Source organism: Antedon mediterranea, chromosome 1, assembly GCF_964355755.1.
Source record: "Antedon mediterranea chromosome 1, ecAntMedi1.1, whole genome shotgun sequence".
In the NCBI taxonomy this organism is placed as follows: domain Eukaryota; kingdom Metazoa; phylum Echinodermata; class Crinoidea; order Comatulida; family Antedonidae; genus Antedon; species Antedon mediterranea.
Genome location: NC_092670.1, coordinates 6,856,607 through 6,874,474, shown reverse-complemented (window position 1 = coordinate 6,874,474; position 17,868 = coordinate 6,856,607). Strand labels below are relative to the sequence as shown.

Sequence of the window (17,868 nt, the reverse complement as noted above, 5' to 3'; positions counted from 1 at the left end):
TAAAGAGAGAGACAAGCTCGGAGGACATTTGTTTTAATAGAGAATGGAAGAACTTAAAAAGCAAGAACAATATTTAGTAATTAGCTATTTGCTAAAAAGAAATGCTGATGCACATTCATGTGTGTTTATAATTGAAACATTCCATATTCTAGAATCAAATAACACAATATCATAATTCCTCTTAGGTCGTGTTTCCGCAAACAAAACAGAAACTAATCTATAAAGGTTTTGTAGAAATGTGTTTGACCTGAAGGATTCATTGCTGCGTTGTAAGAATTGAGCACTTGGTGTTACGGTCATGATTGATCATGCGTTCTTCATTAAAAAAAAAATTATCTAATTGGATAATTTGCTGACTTTGATTATCCACATACATTATATAATTGAAAATATGGTTTGATATATTAAACTGTATATAGTTTTTAGTTTCCAAGATTATTCATATCGGTGTTTTTTTCCCGTAAGGATACAATATAAAATTCATGAAAAACTTTTTTTCAGATTTTTACCTTCAACCTTGATATAAAAGTCACAAGTTTCATTGTTGCCAGCAGAACCAATTGCTGTAAAGGTGATTGCGTGAGTACCGATTGGTATCATGTCACCTGACTCATACGGTGATGACACTACAGTCACTGTTCCATCGTCACTTGTCACAGGAGGATCCCACGTGACTGTGGCAGTTTGACTCCCTTCATCTGTGGTAATTTGTATTAAACCAAATTCTTCTCCGATATAATTGTTTGAAGTGACGTTTGTCGGGCAGTCAATAGTCAATACATTATCTACAGAAAATAAATCACAATATTTTTATGATACTGAACATAGGAAATAAAAACTAATAAAATTTCTCTTGACAGCATTAAACTTGGTTGGAACGACTTTTCATCCTAATAATATACTCTGTTAGAAATGTCAATATTGTTTTAAGGAATGATTGAGAGTTTGAGAGCGCTCGAATATATTGTAGAGGCTTGTTCCAAGTGCATGAGGCTTTGTGTGTGTGAGTGTGACTAAGACATCTCAGTTGGGGCGACTTTTTCTCATTCTAAAAGATTTTCTCATCTTTACCGTTTCAAATTAATTAATTAAATTTCACTGGGCGGTTTAGAATTCTGTTCTGTCTGGCAAAAGTCGGTAAATCACGCGTTACTTTTAGAATTTTTACTCGATGGTATAAAAAGTTGGTTTGTATTTTCGGTACTGATTTTAACCACCTGTTGTAACCCTGTTTACTAATTAAATCGCGTTGAATAAGTAGTTATTGACAAATAAAACTAATTTAGGTTCAACGATTTGCCCCAACCAAATAGGGTGTTTTTCCGAGCGTGGTATATACTGTCTTCCATGGATGGAACATTCCAATCTCTCAGTCACTCCTCTGTTTAGAGATCCCGATTCGTGAATAAAAATACTGAAAAGATGAGGGCGTATTTATTTGATCTCTGGTGCGCGTGCGTATATTTGATGGACTATTCATTTCCGCCATACCCCGCCGAGAGTGTTAAAGAGTTTGAACAATACCATGACAGGATAATGGTATAATGGTTAGGACATCTGCATATCACGCAGAAGGTTCAGAATCTCGGTTGTGGCAACTTTTTTCTCATTTTTACAGATCTCCTCATCCTCATCTCACGTTTATTTAAATTCTCATTGGTGAATATATTATTCAGTTTCAGTTTTTATTTTCCAATATAAACAAGTGTAATGAATATAAGCAAAAATGGAAGGATGACCAAAAAAGAGCAAAGCTCGTACAGTATTTGGCCACCTTAACAAAATAATTAATACATGATACAAACATAATTGAAGCACAGGACGAGACAATACTAGCTAAACATGTTGGCATATGAACTCAAAGATGTAAATGTAAACATATTTGTAACACTCATTGATAAGTTAAGAGCAAATTATTTTTATACAACTTTTTAAATACTTCGACAGATGATGAATTACGAATAGAAGCATCAATACTGTTCCATAAAATTGGACCATGTCCTCTGATAGTGTTTCTGCCCATATCGGTAACAAAATTATAAGGACGATAAGTATCAAATGACCTGATGCCATAATTATGAACTGAGTTCACTCTAACAAAATAATTAGAAAAGTTAGCTGAAAATAAATTATTCTTAAATGTGTACATGAAAACACCTTATGAAGTTAAGTTAAGTTGTTAAGACTAGCAAATAATGGTGGTGAATGCTCAAGGAATTGAGAATTTGTGCATAAACGCATTATGCGCTTTTGTTTGCGATAAACAGTTTCAAGGCGACAGTTATTGTGGTCAGCCCAAATCAAGCTGCAATATTGAATATGAGAAAGGACTAGAGTCTTGTATAAGGATGATAGAACATTGACATGTAAAATTGGTTTTAGCCTAAAAAGAATACCATAATATTTTGAAACTAAGTTTGCAATATGGATTGTATGTTGATTCCAGGTTAAGCATTCGTCCATTATTACACCAAGAAATTTACAACTAGTTACACGAGAGATGTTATTATTATCAATGAAAATGTTAAGGTCATTGTAAACACGGTTACTATATCTGTTCTTAAAAATCATATAATTAGTTTTATTAGCATTAAGCGATAACTTATTTGCTTTAAACCAACTCGAGATAGTCGAGAGATCGGAATTAACATTATCAACTAGACGGTTTAAAACATTATCTGAAATTAAAAGGTTAGTGTCTGCATATAAAATAAGATTGGAATGTTTACAGATGTTTGTTAAATCATTAATGTAAATAATAAAGAGTAGCGGGCCTAAAATTGAGCCCTGTGGATATGATAATTAAAAGAAATATATTGCTTTCTATCCGTCAGGCAACTTCTGAACCAATAAAAGGCAAGACCACGTATACCATAATGCTGTAGTTTAGACAGGAGAATGTCGTGATTAACGGTGTCAAAGGGCTTTGAAAGGTCCAGAAATATCCCAAGAACATGCTTTTTCATATGTAATTCACAGATTATTTTATCATATGCTTGTAGAACAGCCATTTCAGTAGACATGTTTGGGCGGAAACCAATTTGGTTCTCTTGCAATAAATTAAATCGAGAAAAATAATTAGAGTCTCTTATGAATTATGCGTTCTAAAACTTTGGAGAAAACGGGCAGTACCGAGATGGGCCTATAATTGCTAAATTTATCAGTCTCACCATGTTTGAAGACGGGAATTATCTTGGCAATTTTCAGCTTCTCCGGGACAAAACCGGTAGCTAGTGATAAATTAAAAATATGAACAAGTGGAGATGCTATTAATTCCCCAACAGATTAATAATATCTGGTTTAATGTCATCGAAACCGCTGCTAGCACCAGATTTCAGATTTCTGAATATTGTGAGTACTTCATCTTTATCAGTTGGTAAAAAAAAACAGAGAGCTAACGGGTGATTTTATGTTATTTATAAAATAATTAAAAGTAATATCAGATTGAGGAATTTTACGTAGGCATTCGGGACCAATGTTGACAAAGTATTTATTAAAGTTATCAGCAATAATTTGAGAATCAGATATATGTATATCATTTATTTAAAAAAATGATGATATGTGTTTATTGCTTTGTCTACCCATAATGTTATTGAGAACATTCCAAGTCTGTTTTGAATTAAATTTTGTTTCCTCAAGCTTTTCAGCATAATACTGCTGTTTAGAAATCCTTATTAAAGAAGTAAGTTTATTACGATAATTAACATAAGACGTTTTGTTGGATTCAGTAGGGTTACTTGCATACTTTTTGTATAATTTATCTTTTCGAGTTATTGATTTTAGGATCGCCGAAGAAATCCAAGGTTTTTGAGGAATACAACGACGCCGGGAATTGTTGTTGGAATGTTTAGAGATGGTAAAATGTACATTGTAGACCTCTGTGAATTTATGGATGAAAACATTATATGCATGGTCAGAAGAATCAAGATCAGTAATACAACTCCAATCAACCAAGCTTAAATTTTCAAAAAAGTGTTGAATTCTAGTTTGGTTAAATAAACGAGTGGGAATTTTATTCGAGGTATTTGCGTTGCTAATTGGAGTTGATTTAGTGATTTGGTAAACAGGATAATGATCACAAACATCGGCAATAACAACACCCGATTTTATATAATGAGTAAAAACGTTAGTGAAAATTTTATCAATTAAGGAAGCTGTTGAAGGGGTAATTTTGGTGGGTCTATCGATAAGAGGAAACATATTATGGTTATAAAAAATAGAGAGGAACTCATTAATAATGTGATTGTCATTAGAATGTAGAAGGTCAAGATCAAAATCACCGGATATATAACATTGTTTTTCTTCAGTATTAATTTTTGTGAGACAATTTGTAAGATCATAAAATTTTTTTTCAATATTGGTACGATGAGCACGATAGATATTGCCAACGACAATGTTTTTCCTACCGGGAACTGTTATTTCGATAAAGATAGATTCAGAATGATCAAAGTGCTCAGACGGTTTGTCAATTAATTTTAAATCATTCCGGATTCGAAATGAGATTGTATTATGAACATAGATAGCAACACCACCACTACTTCTTCCACAGCGTGGTGTATTAACCAAGTTATAGTTATCTATGTGGATTAAATTGGAACCATCTTCTTTAAACCAGGTTTCTGATAAAGTTAGAATCGAAAAGGTATGCCTTAAACTAGTGAGGAACGTGCTAATCAGATCAACGTTTTTATTGAAACTTCGTGGATTTATATGTAAGATGGAAAAGTCCTTTTCACATGTAGCTGAGATGTTATGATCAAAGGTATAAGAACATGAATGTGGTATGTCATAATCAATTAAATTATTATAGTTATTTATCACATCGTTAAAGACAAATGGATTAAATTTCAGATTTAACATTCTATTATATTCAAGGGTATTATTAAGACTGAATAAAGCAAATTTAAATTCATCGTCATCAATGTAATGGTTGAAAGGAAAGACATTTCCAGTACATTGAAAACAAAACCAGTCCTCATTAGCATTAACATCGGTATAAATACAATGTGTATGGTAAAAAGAGTTACAAATATTACAATCGTTGACTGATGACTTCTAATGTCTTTTGAACAGCAATTACAATAGTTAGTCATTTACTTGAATAATATAAAATGGAATGTAATAGGTCATTAAGTATAACGCATAATGAAATATATATGTAAAAAAAAGAGTACCATGCCAACATATAACATATTATACACACTTAAACACATATACTTATCTAGGCAAAAAGTGAAAAACGAAGAGGACAAGAACAATGTGTTACTGGGGAAAGGTACATGTGATGTTTGAATTTAACGTGTGGACAGATAGAAAAATCAATGAAATCTCATACTACTTGCATTTTAAAAATTATGAAATAATTACTTAATGTAAGAATGGAAATACAAACAATTTACAGTTTCTCACTCCATACAGTACTGCCGGCTTTGCGTAGTTCAACAAATAAAGGAAAATAAACGATTCTCATTCTAAACAGTACGGAAGTTCATTAAACAGTTGGGAAGTTCATGAAATAAATTAAGTGTTGAAAATTGCAAATAAAACGACTACCGTCCGGCGTTTCTAAGTTAAAAAATGAGTTAATGTTAAAAGAATAGTAAACAATTTACAAATTCTCTTTCCATATTACCTTGTCACTGTCTATCAGCTTGTTTCGAATTGGAATGAGCCTTTTCCGTTCCTGTTGCATGGCTGTAGGCAGATGTGGAACAGCAACAACCGGTTTCCCAGCGATGTTCAGCTTAGCGCGAAAAATGTAATTCAAAACGGCCTCGCGATCCTTCATTTTAAGAAATTTTGCTATGATGGGCTTAGTAGTCGTTACAGACTTGGTAGGCAGACGGTGGACATTTGCAAACTCGATATCGTCAGCAGCGGTGTTTACTTTGGTCAGCATCTTCCGTAGGACATTCTCGGTGTCCTCACTTGCACTGGATTGAGGGATGTTAAAGAACAATAAATTTGCTTTTTTACTGTAAAACTCCAACTTTAACCTGCTAGCATTCAGCTCTTGAATTTTATCCTTAAGTTCCGACTCCAACTTTGGTATGATTTCCTCCTTAATTTCAAGAATATCTTTGTCCATATGCTTCACCACTGTCTCCAAGTCGGCCATATCAGTTCGAATGCCTTTAATGTCTGCATTAACCTTGGTCATTTGAGACGCTAGCGCGTCAAACCGGGAGTTCATATCAGCGTCTAATTTGGTTAACAATGCATGCAAAGTATGCATGTTTACCTCATTTTCTACAGGTGGCTGGTCCGGTTGGCTACTGCGGGTTCGTCTACTACTGGCCTCGGTGGTAGTCATGGTTTTAAAATTACGAAAACCAGTAAAATAGAGCAAAATAAATCACAAAATATATAATTCGTTGAGACTGTGCGTCTATAATTCTCAATATGGTCGATAACTAGTAATTAAAGTCCAATTTGGTCGGATTTAGGACACTTTCCGCAGCACTATTTTATTCGTGTCCGCTCTCCATGAAGGTAGGTTAACAGTTATATACATATAAGTACATTTGTAAAAATTAAAAGTAGGTGTTTAAAGTGGTTAAAATACAGGTATATTTACATAATAAGATGCTTGAATTCAGTATTAACCATTAACCTTTATCGTTTTTAATGAATTAATAGCAATTGGTTTTATACGGTTTAGATGCAAAAGTTATGAACCGGAACATCAAAATAAATCACATGCGGTTAGTATGGCTATACATACTCCCCATACTCATACCAGAATATGTGGCTGTAGGTAGTCTACATAAACTATAGCAAGTGTTGAAGTCAGAATATCAGTTTTATATTACTTGGGTGTCAAGCCTAATATCAAAACAAATATTTTCATAACGTATTTTTAGTCCAAAGAGTAATTTTTAGAACAAAATATAGAATATTTTAACTCGGTTTAATATACTGTTTATGCTATTATATTGGAACTTGCAGTGGGAAATAGATTTTTTAAAATATTTATCAAATACAAGTATTACCAGTAAAAATGTATAAACTTCCTGGTTGATTAAGTCGGCCACTTTGAATTGATGATATTCCAGTCCTTCTATTAACTTTATACACGCCTGCAATCAAATCTGACCAGTATATATAGTTTTTATAAATGTCGATAGCAAACGGGTGTGTTCCATATCTAACATCTAATATTGTTGTTCGCTTCGTTCCATCAAGATTAGCTTCTTCAATTTTATCTGTTCCTGTGTCGCACCAATACATCTTTCCATCTTCAAAATAATAGAACGGTGGCATGTTGTACAAAATAGTTTGTATCTCGGTATTTTTTTTCAACAAGCATATAATTATACAAAATATCTATCTATCTATTTGTCTCTCTGTTTGTCTGTCACTCGAACTAAACTAAACTGTTTACACAAATAAAATTTACAAAAAAATAGTTTAAACCATCCTCTATTGCTATTATTACCATTACTAAAATTAATTTTCCTTGAAAAAACATTTCAAATTAATTTTTTCACTTGGACTCAATGCAATAATTATGTATAGTTTCTCCTAACTTACCTGGAACTGATAAAACAAGTCCGTTTGGATATATAAGTCCTGTCGTCACCAAGGCGGTTCTAGTGGCATTCAAGTTATTTAGCTTCGCACGCTCTATCATCTCATTTCCAGGTCCAAGATCAGTCCAATACAAGTATCTTTTTTATAATTAACAAATTAAATTACTACTTACTTTATGAAGATTTAAGTTGATCTATACTATTTGTTACTTACTTATTACTATTGTTGTTGTTTTATTTTATTTTATACTGAAAGATGCCAATGTTTTATCACTAATGACATTCAGAGAAACACATTAACATTCTTCAATAGTAAATGCGCCGTGTTGATGCATCTATAGCAATGGTATGTTATGACATTCAGAACGTAGTGGAATTTTTATTGAAACAGTTTATCTCCAAATTGAGTTAAACAAGATACAAAACGAACCAGTTTTTATTATTTAATTCCATTACATACTCGTTTACTGTGTCTATTTTAATTGCACGTGGCTCAGCCAATTTCATGTCAAAAAGAACTGTTCTGTCCGTTCCATCCAAATTTATTACTTCAATTCTGTCTTCTGAAGTACTTGTCCAATAAAGTTTATTTCCAATTCCATCAATAGCTAAACCATACACCCCTGAGATAAATAAAATGTTATAATCACAAATTAGGAAATCATTATTTAATAAACTTACCTAAAAATTTACATGAGAAAGATTAAACAGTTACGATACACTTAATACTCTGGTTAGGCACACACATCACAGATAATCTGTATTTACATTAATTCACATAACTTACAAGGTACCGTACTGGCACCTTTTTTGTTTACTCAGGACACGTCAGATATTAGGTCGATATCTTCGAGTTGTCCAATGATAACACTTCCGGACGACTCAGCTATGGTTGGAATTATTATTCACAACAATTCTTCTCTATTATTATAATTATTCGATTTACCGATTACATAAAAAGAAATGCGGATTGATTTTCAAAAAAAATGCTGACTGTGATTCCGGGATACGTTAAAGGAAAGGAAGTAGAGATTGTTAATAATAAGTAGGGCCTATCTAGGAGTGTTGTTTGACTATAAGATAAGATAAGATAAGATAAGATAAGATAACTTTTATTGATCCTCAAAAAGGAAATTCATTGCTCGTCATAATAACAAGAAAACACAATAAAAACAAATATAGCATAAAACCTTTCATATAAAAACATAAAAAAAAATACAAGATAAAATTATCTTCTTGACTTTCTGTTGTACTGGATGATACCGGAGGGAATAAAGGATTTGGCATATCGATTAGTTTTCACACTGAGGAGCCTGTAATGGTTGGATCATGTTGACCATAATAGTCAGAAAGTTGAACACAATTCATCCATTCATTTCCTTTATTTCGAATAGTATATTCATTATACATACAAAACATACAAACCAGAAAATGAAAAAAATTCACCAGGAAATTAACAATAGAATATTTCACAAAAAAAACCTAAATATCCTAAAATATCAATTTGCACAAACGCTGATGCAAGTTGGATTGTGGAAGTATATCAACTATATTATAAGTGTCATGAATTCTGTTCTTAAAACTATGTATGGAGTTCCTCCAATATTCATAAAATGAGGGAACGTTATTCGTAACAAAGATCATGCTTTCGCTATAACTAGGTAACTTCAGTAGCTTACCGTAACCCGTTTTTAAAGTCTCTATGAGTTCACAGTACCTTCACTAAATTTTCTCCATACAGTCTGACCTTGTCCTATCTATCTCATATGTACCGCGAAACGTACAGTTGATAACATTAATGTTTACTATTACGATATGTTCTCTCTTAGGAAGATATTATAAAGGGTTTTAAAAGAAAACGTCTGATTTCATCGGTAGATTTTCAACCGTCCGCGATAACTGAGTTCCGGGTTGATGTAATTCCGAGTTTTTGCTCCCATCCAAAGTTTGCCATTGGCGGTGACATACATATTGATCTTTTTTCACAGGCCACGCGTGAAGTTTATGCAAAATGAAAACATACTGCAAAAAATAACGAATACAGGTGTACCGCCGTTAGATCCGGGGTGCGCGTTGGCCCATGTCATGTGTCGTGTTTGGTCGTTTTACCAGATTTAAACTAAATAATGTATTGGTTATACCAATTAGGTCTACTGCATTTATTTGAATAAACGCTCCTCTCCCATAAAATTTTATTTGGAACATATTCAACCTAGACATTCCTCTAAAAAACGCCACATCATATTTGTAGTAGAATGTATTGATCTACAATTTACCAAGCATTTTGATAAAATTGTTTACTGTATTTATCACTTGTTGATTATATTAATTACGGTGTTATATTTATCCATACCTAGGGAATTTATTTTACTATGAAATGTCACCATATTACAACAAACAACCGTCTCCCTCGAATCAACACAAACAATGAACATAGTACTTTAAAATGTCATATTCCTCATCTTAATTAGTCTAAAAAAGACACTGACAAGCAGATTAGGTTTATTTTTACGAAAAGCAAACATCAATAATTATATGGTAACCGAGGTTTTTACCCGAGTCAATATTTAACATTCCGAGATCCATCGTCTACACTTCATAGAGGGCGCACCTCTAGTTTATAAAAAATGTACATCGTTACAAAGCATTTCAATACTAATTATACAGAGATTATACTAAAAAACACATTTTCTATCTGATCAATAAAGATTCTTTATTGTGTATGCCTATTATAAATGTTTATCATTGCAAAGAATTTCAATAATCATCGTCTCAACTTACTAAAGCATGAGCACTCTCTAGTACAATAAATGTAGTATGGAACTAGAGTATTTTGTATTATTACAACTAAAGAAGATGTACACAAAGATGTCCAGGCCTATGCGTTGTAGTGAGTAGTTTAGGGAAATATTTTAGCAAAAATACAAGATCAAAATCAACAGACTGTATCATATAAAAATTGTAAATTTGCTGATGGTCACAAGTAGGCCAAAATCATAAATGTGTTGATTGTGTTATTTTAGCTAGCTTAATAACTAAAGTTTAACCAATTATTGTTGGTAATACCAACAATAACTGGGTAAGAAATCCTATTTTTTTAAGGAATCCACACTATAAATGAATTATCCTACTAGATAGAAAATAATTATTTGTTCTTACCTCCGGTTTCAAAAGAAACTAAAACTTTGTGTTGTTTTGTGACAAATGAATAATATTCAATTGAAGACGTGGAGACGTCAGACCAGTATAGCGCTGAGGTGGTGACATCATAATCAATAGCCGCTGGTCTGGTTAGTTGAATATTTTGAATTACTGGAGTAAAGGTTAAAGATGTGGCATTACCGGAACCTATACTTGACATATACAATACTGGAGGAAAAACGTTGGCCACAAACATGAAATCTCCTGTAAAATAAAGTAAAAAACATTTAGTATCATTGTACTCACTAGACCTTTAAACTTTGTCATGAATTTTTATTTTATATATAATTATATACACATTTATTTTTTTTATTTTTGTATATGGGTCTTGCGTGACAAGAAATCTCTTCTTGCAAGATCGTCTATTAATGGTATTTTTGTATTGTCTCATTATAAATTACCACTCTTTTTATTGTATTGCTTTACCATTGATAGAAACTAATAAATGTTGAATTATTTATTATTATTATTATTATTATTATTATTATTATTACATTTACTAAATTCTTGAAAACCTTGTACCTTGGACCCGGAAACTTAAATCACAGTTGTCACTATTTCCAGTAGGGTCAGTTGCTGTAAAGGTGATTGTGTGAACACCACTTGGTATTATGTCACCTGATTCATAAGGTGATGACACTACAGTCACTATTCCATTGCTATTGTCACTTGTCACAGGAGGGTTCCAGGTCACCGTGGCAAGTGAATTTCCTTCATCCTTGCTAATAACTATTAAACCAAACCTTGTTTGGTTGTAATTGTTTGAAGTAACATTTGTTGGGCAGTCAATAACTGGGCGTTCATTATCTAATATAACAACACATTTTAAAGTATATTAGGCTTCTCTAAAAAGAAAATAAGACAAAAACAGAAAGTATGTATGTAGTACAAAGAAACTAAATTCTCTATATATTAATGCTACTAAATTTTTCACGTATGCATTTCATCCGAAACCTCTGAATGGTACGTGCTCACATTTGGCACACTGATTTACCATGATGGGCCACACACGGTAGGATATCACTTTCCAGAATTGTTGTTGTTGTTGTTACGTCACGTATTAACCTTGCAACCTTATCTATTGTGTACCGCCATGGCCGGATATATAAACCATGCCGGCCTGCGAAAATAATGTTTCATTTGCTCAACGCTCGCCCTCTGAATTAAAAGTGTTTTCGATTACCATGTGCACTTTTTGTGTTGATTTCAAGTCCCTAATTAGCTGTAGTTTTACTATACTTCACATCTTAATAATTCTATGATTTACCAATTCATTTATCATTATTATTTATAAACTGCCGACAGATTGACAGGCAGAGTTCAACGTGTATGTCCCTCTCATGCACGTTTTCACATTCTGATGCGCACCCTAGATTCATATTGACACAGCACAATTTGTCTTTAGCGTCTTTTAATAGGGGATCTACTATATTACCTTTTTAATGCTAATTTACTGAGTTTTAAATTATTGTACATCCTGCCTATTTCTCCTTTGAAAGGTAAAACTAGATCACATTTGACAAGAAATATATACAACATAGATCAGCTATCAAAACATTAAAGCTTGATCAACCTGTAGCCGTACATTTTAATTCAGCTGGTCGATTGCAAATTTCAGAGTTATTGCAATAGACCACGATGTCAAATGGAGCGACAAAACTCGCAAAGACAAAGAAAACCACTGGGAATTACTACTTAAAACCACAAAACCTTAAAACCTTTTGGACTTAACATTAGGAACATACTCCCAGATCGGTAACATTATTCCATTTACTACCAAAATTTAAGTTTCAATATTAACCACCATTTAAGCTGTTTTTTAGTCTCATTCCAAAATTGTTTATATCTCTACCAAGCTACCTTCTTTGTTTTCTACTCTTATTCAGACTCCACCCTGGCTTCCTTTGTTATATTTCTTTTATTCCTGTCCACCCAGGCAGCACTTGCCAGCTTTATACTATGACGTTATCCAAATTCCTTCACTTGCACTGATGAAGAGCTAGTGTTGCCCGAAAGCTCTGCTAACTTTTCTGGCTGTTTACTTTATCGTTTTGATTTAGCTTTTCGCTTTTTATTTTTGTATCTCCATTGAGATCCAGCCACTGATACCCACAGCATTGTCATTTTTTCAGTAATTTGCCTTTGGATTTATATTATATATATATATATATATATATATATATATATATATAATAATAATTGTTATGTTAATAACATAAATGCATGTTGCCAGAAAGTCTGCCAAAAAGTAGTACTTCAAGGATTATATTAACAACGAACTTACAAAAGTCATGTGACTGAATTGGTAATAATTTCTTTCCAGAATGTACATTCACTTACCTTCAACAGTGACAACAAAACTACAGCCATCATTAAAGTTATCAGCTGAATCCGAGACATTGTACTGGACTGTTGTGTCACCAATTACAAACATATTATCACCAGAACTGTAGTCTGCTACTGGTACAGAAGTATCTCCAGAGTTATCAGTTGCTGTCGGTTCCATCCATGTGACATTGATTGCAAATGCCTCACCAGTTGTTGTGTTAACAATCATATCCATTGGACAATTGAAAATATCTGGAGATTCTTGATCTAAACAATGTTGATAATAATATATGGATAGTCATTCGATATATCGTTGTTGGATTGTTCCAATTTCTAAGAACACCATTCAAAACTGTCATCATTAATAACTGAGACAACAATGTGCATTCTAGTCTTAGTTATTATGAAATATGAGTATATTATATCCTATGAATACATTATTAAACTTCTTTCCCTTTTCAGGGAATTTATTGGTTCAAAGTATATTGGCCTTTGGCCCTAATACAAACAAATAAAAATTAACTATAACTTAAGATAATGGTTTCTTCTTTCAAAAGCAAACTAGACGTATTTTCCTAAATTATAAGTAAAATTTGTGTTGGAAAGTAATAAACAAAGCTTATTAATAGAAGGAAAAACACGAATAAATCTTGGAATAAAACTTTTTCTTAAATCATTATAAAATGTGCATTGCAAAATAAAATGATATTCATCCTCAACAATGTTCTTTTTACATAATTTACACGTTCTCTTATATCTTTCTACACCTTCCCATCTGCCCTTTTCAATTTCTAGCTCTAATATCCCTAAACGTAACTTAGTTAATAATCTTCTTTGTTTAAAATTAATGATGTTGGTCAAGTGATAACTTAAACATATTTCTTTTTTATCAAGAGAAAAGAGCCTTAACTTATTATGTAAACTAAATTTTTGAATGCATTTTTGTTTTTCAATATCACATAAGCGCAATTTAAATTCTCTCAAAAATAAACCTTTACCATTAACATATTGTTGTAACCATATATAACCAAAACCAGTAGAAAAGAGTAAGTGTTTGACCTGTTGTGCCCAAAAATTCTTAAAGTATGCAAACACCTATTTTATATCCGTTACAATTTGTAACTTCTAAAATGTGCAGTCTTAAAATGTTATCTTCGTGCAATTGTTTGTGCCTCCAATACGATTCAACGCTCGATCCTGATTCAGAACTACTATTATTATTGCTTCTAAGATTAGTGTATTTCTACATTTAACCGAACAACGGGCTTTAAGTATCTGATACATTATCTGTAGTTAAAATATCTGAAGAAAGTTGGATCACCCCAGGAGTGTCTGATGTGAAGTGCATTGAAATGACTAAGAATAATATGTCAAAATCAACCAACGATAAAATTACTATAAAAAAGTGGAGCCTCAAAATCTATGAAAAGTACATATCACTATGCTTCAGTAATGATTATTCGTATTTCAATTTAATTGATCTTGATATAAAGAGAGTTGTGAACAATTTGTTAAACGGAATGACTTTTAAAGAATGACTTGAATGACTTCCTGAAAACATGTTTTTTGCATTGTGTACAAAAAAACATTAATGACAATGAATTGGAACAAAATCCCCATGACGAGGTGAACACTCAACAAACTTATATAAATGATATTATACCACCTGGAGTTGCCTCAAATTTAACATATACGATCAATTCAAATAAAAATGAAACAATTAACTATCAACATAACTGTTCGCTAAATGAACATAATAATTTAACTGAAAATTGTAAAGTATTTTTAAATAATGGTCTTAGTATCCTAGGATTGAATATAGTTTCTCTACCAAGCAAATTTGATGAATTTAAGTATCTAATCAACAACAATTCTATTGATATCATAGCACTCAATGAAACACGTTTAGATAATGTAATTGAAGATGAATCAATACACATTGATGGCTATGATATTTATAGAAATGACAGAAATAGGGAAGGGGGAGGGGTTGCAGTTTATGTAAATAGAGGAGGATGTTTTACTGGTAAACTAAGAAATGATTTCATGAAAATGGAGCTTGAGATAGTAGTAATCAAACTTTGAAAACCAAAAACTAAACCAATCATTTTAATAGCATGGTACCGCCCACCAAACTCAAAAATTCAACTTTTAGATATTTTTGAACAAATTTTAGAAGAAAACGAATGTCTAAACAAAGAAATAATAATAATAGGAGATGCCAATTGTGACACACTTTCACAAAACCCTACTTGCTATACACAAAAATTAATGGATATAACTAATAACCATTTTCTAACACAAATTATAACTGAACCGACAAGGATAACAAACGAAAATAAAACTCTGATTGATCATTTTTATACATCCTTTCCAAACAGAATATCTTCCTCGGGTGTACTTAACACAGGAATTAGTGATCATTCAACTATTTACGCTGTCATTGGTAAAGAAGAAAAACCAAAACATAACCATAAATATAAAACAAAAAGGAACTATAATAACCTTGATGAGGAAAAACTACAAACTGATATGTTAAATGTAAATTGGCATGAAATAACTTCATATACAAATGTGAATGACGCTCTGCAGTTTTTTGAAGACAAGTTTTTACAAATTGTTAATAAACATGTACCTTTAAAGAAAAAACGGGTTCGAAATAAAGATAGCCCATGGCTCACAAAAAATGTAATATTACAAATGCGAAAACGTGACTCAATGAAAAAAAGAGCGAGTAAAGAAAATTGTCCTCAATTATGGAACGAATACCGTGAATTAAAAAACAAAGTAAATTACGATATCAGGAGATCAAAAAAAGATTATTTCTCTGAACAATTAAATACAAAAGATTCCAAAATAATCTGGAAAAACATAAGATATATTGTACCATCTAAGAATAAAAAAAGTGTTATAAGTAGTATAAATACAATAAATGGCCTTGAAACAGATTCTTACAAGATAGCTAATACTTTAAATGAGTTTTTTGCAAACATAGGACCTAACCTAGCTAAACAAATTCCTCAATTTGAAAATAACCATGTAAATTATGAATACCCAAATCAAGGTGAAGACAAAATAAATTTCACACTTGTTGACGAGGAATATTATGTATATAAACAAATTTTATCATTATCTGACAAAAAGGCTACAGGAACTGATGAAATTCCTGCTAAACTAATAAAATTAGCAATCAACTCAATTGTACAACCCATTACATTTTTAATTAATTTATCTCTAAGACCCAGCGACTTCCCAAGTAAATGGAAAAATGCACGAATATGCCCAATTTTTAAAAATGGCGACCGAAGTGAACCATCTAACTACAGGCCAATTTCTGTACTACCAATTTTATCGAAAATTATTGAACGTGCTGTCTTTGACCAACTCTATCCACAAATCAACCCTAAATTATACAATCAACAATCTGGATTTAGGCCAAATTACTCGACATCATCGGCATTAATAAATATAACTGAAGATTGGATTGACAGTATTGAAAATGGTAAATACATAACGACTAATAATGCTTGATCTCCAAAAAGCTTTCGACACTGTTAATCACCAGATACTAATAAAAAAACTACACAATTTTAATTTTGCTAATCATGTTATCAAATGGTTTGAAAATTATTTAACAAATCGTACACATATTACTAATATTAACAATGTTGATTCGGTAAAGTCTAATAGTGTTTGTGGAATCCCTCAGGGATCAATATTAGGGCCCCTTCTATTTATCATGTATATTAATAATCTACCTAACTCAGTTTCTCATGTAAATGTAAGCATGTACGCAGATGGCACTGCGTTATATTATGCATCTAAAGACATACACGATATAATAAGCAAAGTAAATACTGATCTAAAACATGTACAACTATGGTTAGCAAGTAACAAATTAAGTCTAAACATTAAAAAGACTGAATATATGATTTTAGGAACACATCAAAAATTAAATAAATTGATTAACATGGATATTAATATTAATATAGACGGTACAAAACTTGAAAAAGTAAATAACTGTAAACATTTAGGTGTCATTATCGATGAAAATTTAAAATGGCATAAACAAATAGATCAGGTGAAAAATAAAGTAATATCAGGTCTGTACTATCTAAAAAAATGCAGCAATATTTTCCCCCAAAATATTCAATCATTAATGTAAAAATCTATCATAGCCCACCATTTTGACTACTGCAATGTAGTATGGGGTCGTTGTAACCAAACCCTCAAATATAAACTCCAAGTACTCCAAAATAGAGCGGCTAAACTAATTACACATACACCTAGGTATGACTCTAGCTCACAGGCGCTCAAAGATTTAAATTGGCCTAATTTAGAAGAAAAACAATATTACAACGAAGCAGTCACAATGTATAAAATAATGAATAACTTGACACCATCCTACTTAAGAAACAGGTTCTATGAACGCAAACAAACATATAATACTAGATCAAAAGATATTCTAAGTTTACATAAGGCAAACACTGAGTATAAAAAGAAAAGTTTCTCGTATTCTGGCGCAAAGCTATGTAATAGTTTAAATGCTATAAACTCAAATGCAATTACAGCTCCTAATATACATATATTTAAATAATAGTATGTAAAAATAGTATAAATAGTTTTGTAGTAAGTAACGGCCTTGTGAAAAACACCAATATGGTGATTCAAGTGTTGCATCCGTTTTTAAATAAAGTTATTATTATTATTATTATTAAACACAATACAATTTGTTATTATGTTACCATTTGTTATTATTATGCTGAGAATAAAAGAAATGAATATGAAAGACAAATTATGAATCATA

The 17,868-nt window shown here is 31.7% G+C and overlaps 1 protein-coding gene and 1 long non-coding RNA gene across 2 annotated transcripts; both read right to left on the bottom strand.

Annotated features, from left to right (window-relative positions):
• Nucleotides 1-729: 729 nt before the first annotated feature.
• Nucleotides 730-7,634, bottom strand: LOC140055000 (uncharacterized). The gene is made up of 3 exons (XR_011846599.1): nucleotides 7,534-7,634; nucleotides 6,993-7,238; nucleotides 730-785 (listed from the first exon to the last, which is right to left on the bottom strand). It is a non-coding gene; the product is annotated as an uncharacterized lncRNA (long non-coding RNA).
• A 306-nt stretch (nucleotides 7,635-7,940) lies between these two features.
• LOC140040723 (protein cueball-like) lies at nucleotides 7,941-11,552 on the bottom strand. The gene is made up of 3 exons (XM_072086870.1): nucleotides 11,256-11,552; nucleotides 10,692-10,937; nucleotides 7,941-8,155 (listed from the first exon to the last, which is right to left on the bottom strand). The coding sequence occupies exons 2-3, from the start codon at nucleotides 10,927-10,929 to the stop codon at nucleotides 7,941-7,943; spliced, it is 453 nt and encodes a 150-aa protein (XP_071942971.1). The 5' UTR covers nucleotides 10,930-10,937; nucleotides 11,256-11,552.
• Nucleotides 11,553-17,868: the final 6,316 nt, after the last annotated feature.